General features: G+C 38.4%; 1 protein-coding gene across 1 annotated transcript in view; it reads left to right on the top strand.

Moving 5' to 3' along the window:
- The first annotated feature begins 1,831 nt into the window (after positions 1-1,831).
- The window catches only part of Pka-R1 (protein kinase, cAMP-dependent, regulatory subunit type 1), a 194,568-nt gene continuing 183,519 nt past the window's right edge, over positions 1,832-12,880 (top strand). Inside the window, exon 1 of the mRNA XM_080272982.1 lies at positions 1,832-1,996. Coding sequence (XP_080129108.1) covers positions 1,832-1,996 — 165 coding nt within the window. The remainder of the gene's footprint in view (positions 1,997-12,880) is intronic.

Here is a 12,880-nt window from a genome sequence, read left to right on the forward strand (position 1 = left end):
ACACACACTGTTTGTTTGTTGCATAACTGTCCAACATGATATATGTCTGACATATAGTCTGACACACACAACTTCTCTGACACATACAATTTGTTTGATACATAAATTTGTCGAACACATATGGCCCTAAAGCTCAAGAACCACTTAAATTGGAGGGCTGAAATTTTGATTGCATATACCTGGGACATGGCCAGAATGCAGTGCTTATTACAGTCCAGATCGGATCATTATTCTCTGATATCGCCAATGATCCAAGTTTTTGTACTACTCCGGGAGACAGAGAAGTCACCTGATTTTACATGAAAGAATAAGCGCGGGCCACCAAACTAGATGGACTTGATGACCTAAGGTGACATGCAGGTCAGTGACCTTGACCTTAAGGCCTCTTTATAGCTCGGCTAAACTGTCGTTGGAAAATTACACACCGCTCATTATTTTTATTATTGTTATTCTAGGAAGGACCAGACGCATGGAAATGTTGTAGGGGTCGAAATCTCTTCAGCTTCGGAGGCTTTCTAACACCTCTTCCGTTTAGCTTTTTGTATCAGCTGTCGCGAAGTGCACACCAAACTCTGCACGCACAGGCTCCTATACTCACTCTTAGGCAAATAAAATCATCTAATGTTGGCTGGAATAAAATACCAGAGTTGTTCAAACCATGAGAGAGAGAAAAAACACTACCCCTGAGCGATTCCAAACCCTATCCTATTTTTCAACGCCATCATCACAGCCGCACGATGGATATACAGTAATCAGAATCATCCCCTCCAAAAAGTAATGAAGTATTGTACCGAAAAAAAAAAAAAAAATCAGGAAAGCATGCACTTGGCCCCGTAATCTCACCGGTAAAGGAGGCTTCCTTGCACTTTTTCCATGCCGATTAATTTTCGAATACGATTGATTAATATAATTTTGGCCGATATTAATGCAGAGTATGACCATATCTGGGTTACTTAAGCAGCACCCAAGAGGGTGGCAAGGTATAATAAGCAAAATAAGTAGCTTAGGAAGACTTGTTAGTGAGATTTCTTATCCGACGAAATACGTGCCTTGTGGTCTTAGTCCTCGTTTTACTGATTATGGGAAAAGTTTTATTATTAGATCCTAGAGTCTCTAGTACAATGTAGCTGCCGTATTGCCTCCACACCCAGGGCAGATGTACGGAAATCCCACTCCCTTTGTCATTTATATTTTCTTACGAAGATGACGATGCTTCTGACGGCTAAGAGTGAATGATAAGGATGAAATATATGGGAAGGACATGGGCACGTGTTGCAGAAACAATTCTGCACAACACGAGCATGATAGACAGCCAATATGAGAGGGATGAAGCATGAGAAAAGGACTCAGGTGATATTAGGGGACAAATTTATAAGTTACAGCAGACGAGGAAGAGCTATGTTTTTGTCAGTTTATCCTTAAAGTATTTAATCTATTTTGCGTTTTCTTTGATTTGTGTTTATATCCTTTCCTTCGACATGGAATAACTCAATATCGATATTCGATACATAAGCTGCTGTCTTTTTAATGCTTTATCAACTCGTGTGATGTAAAACTATTTGTAATATACCTCATCTATGAGCGTCATTTCTGCAGTGCAGGAAGTGATGCACAAAAGGATGTCGTCTGCTGTCTGATTTGGTATTATTTATAAAATCTCACTTCCTACAGCAAAGGTTTCATCATAGGATTCGCTCTTCCTATAGACGCTATGTGCAATCCAATACGATGCTATTTTTTAAGCATACGGCCAAGAAAAAAGTACTGGATCCTATATCAATCCTTATGTCACGGTGTCTATAAGTTTTCTGCCAGTGCTTGATCAACGAAGATGGCGGCGAATCTGGAAGAGGAGCAATCTCTTCGTGAATGCGAGGCTTACGTCCAGCGCCACAACATCCAGCAGATTCTGAAGGATGCCATAGTGAGCTTGTGTGTTAGCAGACCGGACAACCCCATCGCCTTCCTCAGGGACTATTTCCACAAGTTAGACAGGGTGAGTAAAATGATCCTGGTTGTCTGTGTACTGTTGTTATGTTGTCATTTTTCTAGATGTTATGTACCATGTCGATTAGTATATTGACATGTCATGTGAGTGACAGATAGATAGGAAATTCATAAGGCAGATATGTCACACATGGGCTGGTGTAGGGATATTTATTACTGATATAGGATATTTATGATTGTACGGTAGTAGTTTTAGTTGCAATAGGAAGTAGGACGATTTATTGGGAGCGATACACAGCGAAACATTCAAATGAAAACTAGTTATCATGACCACAGATGTTGCTGTCTATTGAAAAGTTCGTGTAATGCACAAAATAACACTGACATTCCTTTAGTCATGGATTCTAAGTAACTACCGGTACCATGCACCTTAGTATCATCCTAGTTAGACTGCTGATTTGATTGAACAGGGTTGCAGAGTTCAGATGTTATGCACCATACTGGTATATTGCAGTCCCTTAGATGACTAGAAGATACTTTTAAAATAAGTAATAATTTGAAAGTGGCCTGACATGTATATCATACATTTGAAGGTTTGGTCTGTTCCAAGCTTAGTAGCATAACCCCCCCCAAAAAAGGGGGGGGGGAACTATGTACCCATCCATCAATTTATCAGTACACTTTCCATGAGATATTTAAAATTCATTTTTTCCATATCAATAAAATGTAACATTTAGCACACTGGTATCATACTGTACCGTAATAGTTTTGGAAATGCATGATGGTGGTAGCTACCTGTAGCTATTAATTGTAAAACCTTATCAGCGTCACATGCAAACCACGGCAAAATGGCATCCCACCCTTTAGGGCTGTTAGGTCATTTTGGCCCCAAGACCAGTTCATCCCCAGTTGTTGTGGCTCTGATAATTATGACTTAATCTAACCTAACCTAGTGTAATAATCCAAGCTAACCAAACCCAGCCTAACAGTCTAACCATATATAACTTGTTCTAACCTAATCTAACCTCTTCTAACCTAATCAGAACAACTTGGGGACCGACAAGTTTTGAGGTTGAACCGACCTGTTATCGTCTTGAAAATGTCACTGCAAGTGTAAACAAGCCTAGCTGTAGTACCATTATTCTCATATTAATTATTTCCAATGAACTTAGGTGTCAAAAATTAATTATACAATTAGCTTCCCAGCATATTGTTTTATCCTTGTTATAAAAATTTCAGTACCAATATTTGTAAATGAGAGCTGCTCTGGATTTTGACTGTAGCTGCCTGTAATGTCTTCCACAGTGAAATCAAGACCCACTATGCTAGGTGTTTTCCACTCCATTTTCCTTAATCAGGCTAAGCTCCTCATAAAAGGGATGGATGAAGTTAGCAGGGTGATGCAAGATTAGAAGTTATGAATTATGGTATGGGGAATGACAGTAAAGTATTGCAAAATTCCTTTAAGAATTAAAAAAATGAAACCACATTCTGACTGTGGTATGAAAAAAAAAAAAAAAAAAAATGAAATAGCTACAATACAGTATTAGAGCTGATATTAATAGTTACCAAGTGGGTAGATCAGTTTTTGGTTGGTGACAGAGTACACAGAAATGATTTTAATCCTGTCAGCCATAATACTGCATTTATGTTTTATTCTTGTTGCCACTGACTGATATTCAGCTGAGAATAGCACCCTTGTAGTTGAATTTCATTTTTAGTCAGCAAATGTATGCAATAAAAATGCTTCCTTGGATTGAAGGGGTCTAGGGAAGGAAGAAAGGTAAGAAGAGAGGGAAGATGAGTGATCATTCATTATGTTTTGCCTCATTCTACTGGACATATTCCACCTACCCGGTATTTTATTTCCTAACCACATCAGGTTTGAAACTAAATACCGTATGACTTAGGTGGTGGTAGGCTTGTAAGTAGCTTGTTACTCCCACTGTTTCAGTTTTTTTTTTAATTTCAGTTGCTAACTTCAGAATGTATCATAATATTAAGTCTCAGTAGGCTAAGTGGGTGTTAGAAACACACTAAAGTTTGAAACCTATGGCATTCTAATACCGGTACTTATTTACTTCTATGTTCATTAGGAGTGTGAAGCATACCGTACCTACCTTATACAATATGTTACAGTATTCATATTGTCACGTCTTACTGTTGTTTTTTTGGACTATGAAGTACAGTACTGTATACAGCATGCCTTGGCTGTATGATGATATGTTTGAAAATTCCATCGCATTGCTAACTTTTCTACAGTTCATTGAGGGTAGCATAGAGAACACGAGACAAGTGTTATTCCTGACCGGTTTCACCCAAACCCTTCCTCAGACTGAGTGAAACTGATCAGGTTTTTTGTACCATTATAGGCTGTCAAGTCATTTGTAACACGTTCAGTGGGGTTACATTTTTGGCCAAGGGTCTCTTGCCCAACAGATTCTGAAATCATTTCCAGCCCACTTAACTGGTAGTTATTGCACTTCATCCTGCTTCGGATGCTGCTCACCACCAAAAAACATTTCCAACTCAACCAAACTGTTAGTTATTTCACTTAACTGCACTTCACTTCTGCTTGACACCACACTTTTGTTAGGGTACATCACTGACACTAACACATGTACAGGGTATAATGATGAGTGCAAAGGCCATCATGGAACAAACAGATGACTGCAGACTTGTTTGTGGGCAATTGTATATCCTAAACGAAAGTAGCGATTATATATCGACCAGGAGGGCTTTGTTTGGGATCATGACAATCGTACGGTATGTGATAATGCAATCGTACAATATATCGAAAAAAGTCCTAAATTTTTCATCATCGGATTAGCAGTTCATCGCATACCGGTACCAGTTCATCATATAAGGAGGGTCTGCTGTATACACTATTTTTGTTGTGTCATATTTTGAAGACTTTATTAATAAGTACAGTAGACTAATGGATGAAAAACACTGGCTCTGCAGCTAGGAAACTATTTTTCATGTACAACTTCTTCATACTGCTATACAGAGTACAGAACATGTGCCCTATAGTGGGGTGCCTTTATGCAGTATTTTCTTGTACAGTTTCATATACATATGGTAGCTATATAGATATTGGTTATGTTCCATGAATTTGAGTACGTTTTCTTTTTTTTCTTATAATTGCTACTGATGGTATCACACCAAGTGTAGATATTGATTGTCATAGCAACTGGTTTAACCCTAAGAGTATCTGTATGTTCAGATTCATACGTGTCATTAATAATATAATAGTTTTGTCAGAAGTCATTCCCAACTTTTGAGAGGTTTTAGGTACCTGTTGGAGACTTATGACAGTTATTACTGGTAGAGTGCTGTGTATTGAAGGCAGTAGATGAATGTGTGTCACTCTTGAGGATAGGTATGAATCCTGGCGGTGCTGTGGTGTAGGTAGTTTAAAGGGTTTGCGGCAGCACTGCCGATGCACTTCATTACAGTTATATGTTGCTGTATACTATAACTTATTACACAGACAGTTTCATTGCTCCCATTTTGGAATGAAGACTTCGTATGGGAGTGATGAATTAATCCACCTCACAAAGAATGGGAGGAAAAAAAAAAAATGTTGCCCCATACAGACAGCCTTGGTATGTATGGGGTGCCTACTGATGCAGTTCATTTGGATTACACAGCCACAGACTCTTCAGCTGTTGCTAGGCCTACTGATGACATTGCTGGAAACACCAGTGAACTAACATATGTTCGATTACAATCCTTTTTACTGTAAAAAAGTACTGTATATGAAGCAGGTGAAATTTAATTCTCTACCAGAAAACTGATCTGAAAAATTGTTGTCACTTCTTCCAAAATGAGCTCCAAGCAGAGCAAAATAGCATTTATTTTTTTCATAATGGAATTGGTGTGAATGGGTTTTTAAACAGAGGAAAAAAAAAAAAAAAGATATAAGGAGTAAGGAAGTTAATGGATCCAGAGTGTGCATAGGTGGCATATTAGCATTAGGAGAATGGATATGAATGGGTTGTGAAACAAATAAACTGTGCCGTACATAAATGAATTTAAGGGTGGGAGACAACGTGGAAGGCAAATTAGGTGGGGGATGGATAAAATGAGTGAGTGTTTGATTAATAATTTCACACTGATGACATTTTTTTACTACTGTACAGTATTTTATTCATGCTGTGTCCAGAAAATTGTAGTCATTTTTTTTTTTCTTAATGAAGGAATTAGATATAGCTATCATTAACTATCTATTGCCAGACGCCATAATCCCGTAAGGGGTGGCCATTTGACTTTGAGCTATCATTAGCACTTACAGTAAAGTGCAAGTAAACGTTCGTGAGTTAATAAAACCACAAGACATTAGCAAGAATGAACAGAAAACTACAGCATCAGATTGAAGTGTTTGAATAGGCATGAACAATGAGGAATTGATGAATAATCAAGAGTGGATGAAGTAGATAAGTAGATATGCATGACATGGGTTGCTCCCTTTTTTGAACTTGATACAGTAGTCTGCAGAATGGGATCAGCCTCACAGGTATTTTGAAGTACATTTTTTTATATATTTGGATGAACAGTCTTGCAGTTTGGAGCTGATAATGTCAAAGGTTTGCATGATGTGAAGTGATGTAGCTTACTGTATGGCTAATTTCATATAGCACTCAGTTGACAGTTTTATTTGTGCTTTTGTGTTCCAGTTTATGGATCCCTTCCACCCTGTATACTGTATTACCTGTATTCAACAGTGGGGATGGGAATGTGGGTTAGAAATGGACAAACATCCTTAAAAGATTTCCTTCATTTTTTTTTCTTTTTTCTTGCTTTTATATATATATATATATATATATATATATATATATATATATATATATATATATAATTCTGAGTAACCTCTAGGGTGTCTCAGCAGGCTCTGGAAGATACAGTACCAGTAAGAGCATTGAATCAACATTATATTATAGAAGTCAGCCTATACAGTTTCTGTGTTGCTTTGATTATTTGAGACTCCTGTAAATTGTCTCCAGATTAAAAGTACGTTTGGCATTTATCCCACAAACTTCTTACATGTTGCTAATCTTACTGATAATGTAATTTCAAAGATCAGAACATAGAGTGAAGGGTGGTACGGTACATCGTTTTTGTACTATTCTATCACTTGAATATAGCTAAGTAACTTTTCCAGTCATTGGACACCATAGGCTGTTGTTCTGGCTGGTACCATATGATTTTGTTCAGGAGAAGGAAGCCTGTGGAAAATTAAGGTTAACTTATTGGAAACAGATTTGAGTAGAAGCTTAGTTTGAGGAGAAAGCTATATTATATTGCTACCGGTATGCTGTATTGTATGGATGCATAGGCCTACTGTAATTTGTGTCTGAAATAACACATCATCAACAGCCGTCAGTAAAATTTGGTGTGCGCAGATTAGAAACCTTCCAAAAGAAGTTGATATTGATGCTGCCTAGGGGCTTGAGAAACAGTGTTCACTGACAGGACCTGTGAAGTAGTATGTTGTCTAATTGAACCAGTGTAAGTTTTGTTGCACAGAACCTTAATCAGTCCAGTATGGCATCCCAGTTCAGCTATTCCAAACCATTGTGTATGGCCATACTCCAAAGCATAACATGAATTCACTCTTTATAATTATGGTGCACTACTGATAACCCTTTTTGTATGAGGGTTTAGTGGTAGAGAAATTAGAGTATAATTGTCAGATGGTTTGTGTGACGTTGGTGTAAGGTAGAAAATGACATGCTGTTAAGTATGCTTATGCAGTATGCAGTGAAAGAGTTGAGAGGCAGGATGGGACTGGAGTGTATTGGTGTTGTGATGAGAGGTATATTGAGATGGTTTAGGCATGTGGAGAGGATGGGGGATGATAATTGGGTGTAGAAAATGAGAAGTGTTAATGTAAGGGGTAGTGTTGCGAGAGGTAGACCGAAAAAGACTTGGGTCGAGGTCATTGAGTGGAACCTCAGGGATGAGGGACTGAACAGGGAAGCTGCCAGAGATCGAGCCGCATGGAGAGCCACCATTGGGTCTCCAAGGCCGATGCATGCAGGCTTGTTGGAGCCTTTACAAAATGAAAATGAAAACGAAACGATGCTCCAGTAAAAAGGATATTGGGAATGAAATGAAAAAGAGAAGAGATTTTTACAGGGAGTGAATGTATTAAAGAAATCCCACGAACACAGGACTTAAACTTTGGGAGGTACAAGTGGAAGACTAAGGAGTGCTGACTTGGTGAAACTGTACAATGGGAAAATGAAGTAAGAAACAGGAATGTTGTTTCTGTGAGAGGTTTGTGGGAAAAAAAAAAAAAAAAGCTTGGCAAACACCTTTTTCAGTCAATTTCACATGGCAGAAAAAAAAAGAGAATATATGGTTTACTGAGTAGTGGAGAAATAGGATCTTGGATGGTTGAATGATGACCTGGAAAAAGAAAAAGAAAAAGCAACCGATTAAAAGATGGTGAGGAGTATCTTGATTGGTTTTGATCATATTGCAAAGAAAAAAACTTGGTGGCAATAGTTAGTTTTGACTGAAGTAAATACTGCTTATGATGAAAGAAAACAGAGAGACTGGACTTAAATATTAACTAAAATGAGGAATTAAGGGATGTGTGGAATGTTGTGAAGAAGGGTACCTTATACTGGCCGCAGCTAAAGGTGTGTGTGGCGAGAAAATGGTGGTGAAGAGTTCAAAAGAGAGATACTATTAACTTTTCATAGATGAGAAAGTCCCCATCTGGTGTATCATTACAGTGTCCAGTCATATTCAGAACGTTATTGGGTTTATTTTACAAAGTTCAGGCTGGGAATGCTGAGAGATATCCCTCACATCTATTCCTCTTACTGAGTTCCATCATATATAAGCTGAAAAAGGATTGGAAATGTTCATTTAGAGTTGGAGTGAAAAATAGTATGTGCATTATTACTGTGTAAGCATTTTGTTGGCAGGTACAGCAGAGGACCTAAGTGGTACTGTAAAAATATTCTTAAAATTTTCTAGTTAACAGTGTACGAATACATGTGTGTTTTATCAGCTTATTATGTGTATTTCATTATTACATGAATTTCAGTGGTCATAAATGATTCTTGTATTTGGTAAGAGTGCTGGATAAAAGGGAAGTTTATTGGTATTTGTAACTTGAACATTGTAAAATATGCCAAGTAAGTTCTGGTTTATGTATGCATAGCTTGTGCTTGGATGATAATACGTCAGCAGACGGGGCCTGTCTCTCCTTGGAGAAAGTGAACGAGTATTAGTGCGTAGTTAACCTTTAAGACCAAAGGAGATTTATGAGTTTCATGTTCTAGTCAGCTGTGAAGGCTCTTTAGCACCTCTTCCTTACCGGTACTAGTTTATTCTGCATGTGGTGATTTGGTGGTCATTTATATGTTACTTGTGCAATCTGTTTTGGCATTAGAGAGACACAGGCTACTGGTAACTGAGGTAAGGTATAGCATGCAGAATAAATTTCTAATGAAGAGGTGTTAGAAAGTTTCCCAAGCCGACAAGAACCAAGATCATCTGGCTGTAACTGGAGTAACACAGATAAGTAGTCATCTGATATTTAAGGGTTAAGTGTCATAGGTGTAGCCTCATGGAGTACTGTAAATAGAGGCACAAAAGATTTTACAGAAATATGTACATAAATGATGTGGAGTAGGAGAAATCAAGGTTATTTGAACGTGAAACAGTACAGAAGGCAATAAAAGATGTCAGGAGCAAGGTGGATCAAGAGAGCTGGAAGAGATGTAGAAGTACATTAGAGGTACGAGGCCATCAACATGGAGATAGACCAAGGAAGACATGGGATGAGGTGGTGACTGCTGACTTCATATCTGGAGGTATTAGTGGAGAGCTGGCACTGAACAGAGGAGGTGGAGGAGTACTGTCAGTTGAACCTGTCTGACCCATGCAACATGGAAAACAGACGTAAACCGAAAAGTGTGTATCTCTGCCTGAACAGCTTTTAAAATCTTTGATTAAATTATGTAATGACATGATGTTCTACTCACACATTGCTTTTAGCTCCTCAGCCTGTGAACATAGTTTACATATAAATCTTGCTTTACCCAGATGAGCTTATTTAGCTGAGGATGGATTTCAAACTGAAGGGCTTAGATAATGGCCTTCATTAACCAGGTCACTTATCACTACAGACTCAGGTCCTAAGGAGGGATGCCTTCATTTAGTGGCATTGTTATGACTGGGCAGTGGAGCTGCCTGTTTTAGAAACATCCCTCAGTCCCCTTCCTATTCCGTAAATGGATGGACTGCAGAAGAGCAATTTCATTTCACGTTTAGATGAGCCTGGGGTTGGAGTTACTACTACAACTATGGTACCACTTCAGCCTCAAGCTGAATAAATTCATTCTGTGGTTAAAATAATGACAGTTGGGTTGAAATGGCATTGTCTGAAACATCTCTTCACTTTCAGTTGCCCTTCCACACACAAAATTTGTAATTGCTGTGTTCTTAGTGCTTCCTCCTTGCATTGTTCTTTCCACTCCTCATGTATATCTGTGTCAGTTTTGTGCTAGAGAAAGTTATTTGTAATACTGTACAGTCTGTCCTTGTGATGGGATGTATTTCCAGTACCACAGGAAATTTTTACATCGTCTTCCTAACTGATTTACTCTGCATATTACACTTGTACAGTATCCAGTTGTATGGTATTTACATAGCTGATCTTGCCAATATTATAAAAAAATAAAAATAATAATAATAATAATAATAGTCAGTGTTAGTGTAGTATGCATATTAAATCACTGAGGAAAAGCAAATCCTTTTATTGCATTTAGAATACAACTATATTTTTGCATGGAATACTTGTATCATGGCATTTTTCTTGCAACAGGTTCTGTGCACTGGGGAAATTAGTAAATTAGATTCATCGGTATTGGTGGAGCAATAATATTCATGCCTCTGTAACCCACTTTAGCTGAATATAAACTTTCTGGAGTTTGCTGGAAAATTATGGTAGAAATGTCCCTACCAGGAGAGGGTTAATTTGTCGGTTTTTGTGTAACTTACTGTGTACTTAATACCAAAAAACCATGGCCCCATCCACACCAAGTGCTTGCTGACACAGGTGGGTGCAGGTGGTAGTTTAATATCACTGTAACCTACACAAGTGGATGTGGGTGGATGTGGATGAGAACTTTATAGGTTACATTGATGAAAAACTGCTACCCACACCAGCAGTCTTTTGGTTACATACTAAGTTTGTATATAATCTTAAAGACATAGCTACAGCATCCATAAGAGCATCTCCATTCTTATTCTTTTCTGCCACCTTCCCATCCACCCCAAATTGTGAAGAAGTACACAGAATCATGATAGATAGTTTAGAAAGATGTGAAAAATGTAATAGGAGGTTCACACTACATGATAGATTGACTGGAACGATGTGGAAATGTGATTGGAGGTGCGCAGCACATGATAGATAGTTTGGAACTATGTAGAAAAATGTAATTGGAGGTGCATAGTATATGATATTAGTTTGAAAAAAGTTTAAATTGTGAAAAAGTGAAGAGAAACATGATGGATAGTTTGTAAAGATGTGAAAAATGTCATTGGAGGTGCACAGTGCATGATAAATTGTTTGGTAAGACGTGAAAAAATATGGTAAGGTTGCATAGTACATGATAGACAGCTTGGAAAGATGTAAATTGTGAAAAAGTAGATACAAACATAATGGAGAGTTTGAAGATGTGAAAAATGTCATTGGAGGTTCACAGTATATGATAGATCGGAAAGTTGTGAAAAATGTTATAGGAGGTGCACAGTACATAATGAATAGTTGGAAAAGATGTGAAAAATGTAATAGGATGTGCACAGTACATGGAAGATAATTTGGCTGAAGTTGCCCTGCCGCCGGCACCATCAACCCATTGCGGAAGAGAGGGGAAGCTGAAGGACGTCTGTGTACTCAATTGCTACTACTGCAGCCCTCCATCAGCCTATCAGTGGAAGGAGGGAGTTGAAGTACTTTTGTGTACTGTATATGGTGCCACCTTGTGGGGGTATCTTTCTCCAGCGTTTAGAGTTAAAAGGCTGAAATGGAATTAGGTTATGGCGGTGTGCAGTCATGTAGTAGTTTTTATTTACTTCTTTATTTATTTATTTATATTTTTTTTCATCATGGAACTTGGCCACTCACACAACTTGAAAAGTAATTTGGGGTTGCCTGAAATTTGATGAGCGTCAGTTATGAAGTAGGAATGTATCTCCTTGGTTACTAATGAAATCATCCCTTCAGTCAAACTACAATTGGCCATCAGCTGAGTTTAAAGGGGTTAGGGATCTTTTGTCAGGGTAGAGCAAATGCAGTTTACTCTTTTTACTCCAACTGGACCTAAAATTACCATCTCTCCATCTTGTAATAATACAGGAACACTTGAATATGATGCTAGTCACAAAGAAGCGCTGTGGAAAGGATGTAGAGCCATAATGTCTTGTTCTGCCATGTGAAATAAGCTGCAAGAGGACGAAAATCTCGGCCACCTTAATGTGAAAAGGATGTAGTAGTAGTTTTAAACCCTGGGTCATCTGGACGTGAACCCAGTAGACCACAAGAAACTAATGCTTTCGTCCACCGTCCTCCTTTTGGGAGGTAAGGGAGGGGGGACTTGAGGAACGTTCGTTCATCCGGGTAGCTCCCCCATCCTGGTTCATCAGGGCCACCACGGGAAGGCGTCCCCCTCCAGCGCCAGTGTGTTGTCAAGTATGGATGTAAAATGGGAGTATTTTTTCTCCCTCTCTCTCTCTCTCTCTCTCTCTCATCCCCATATCGTACCTAACTTCATCCATCCATCCTTTTCCCACTCGTCCCCCACCAAATTTCATCCATTCATCCTTTTCACATGTCACTTTATCCTGCCTATTTTTATCCATCCATCCATCTCGCACTCGTCCATTTACCGTACCTAACTTCGTCCAT

Source organism: Coenobita brevimanus, chromosome 52, assembly GCF_032717465.1.
Source record: "Coenobita brevimanus isolate Jiangsu-jjx chromosome 52, ASM3271746v2, whole genome shotgun sequence".
In the NCBI taxonomy this organism is placed as follows: Eukaryota; Metazoa; Arthropoda; class Malacostraca; order Decapoda; family Coenobitidae; genus Coenobita; species Coenobita brevimanus.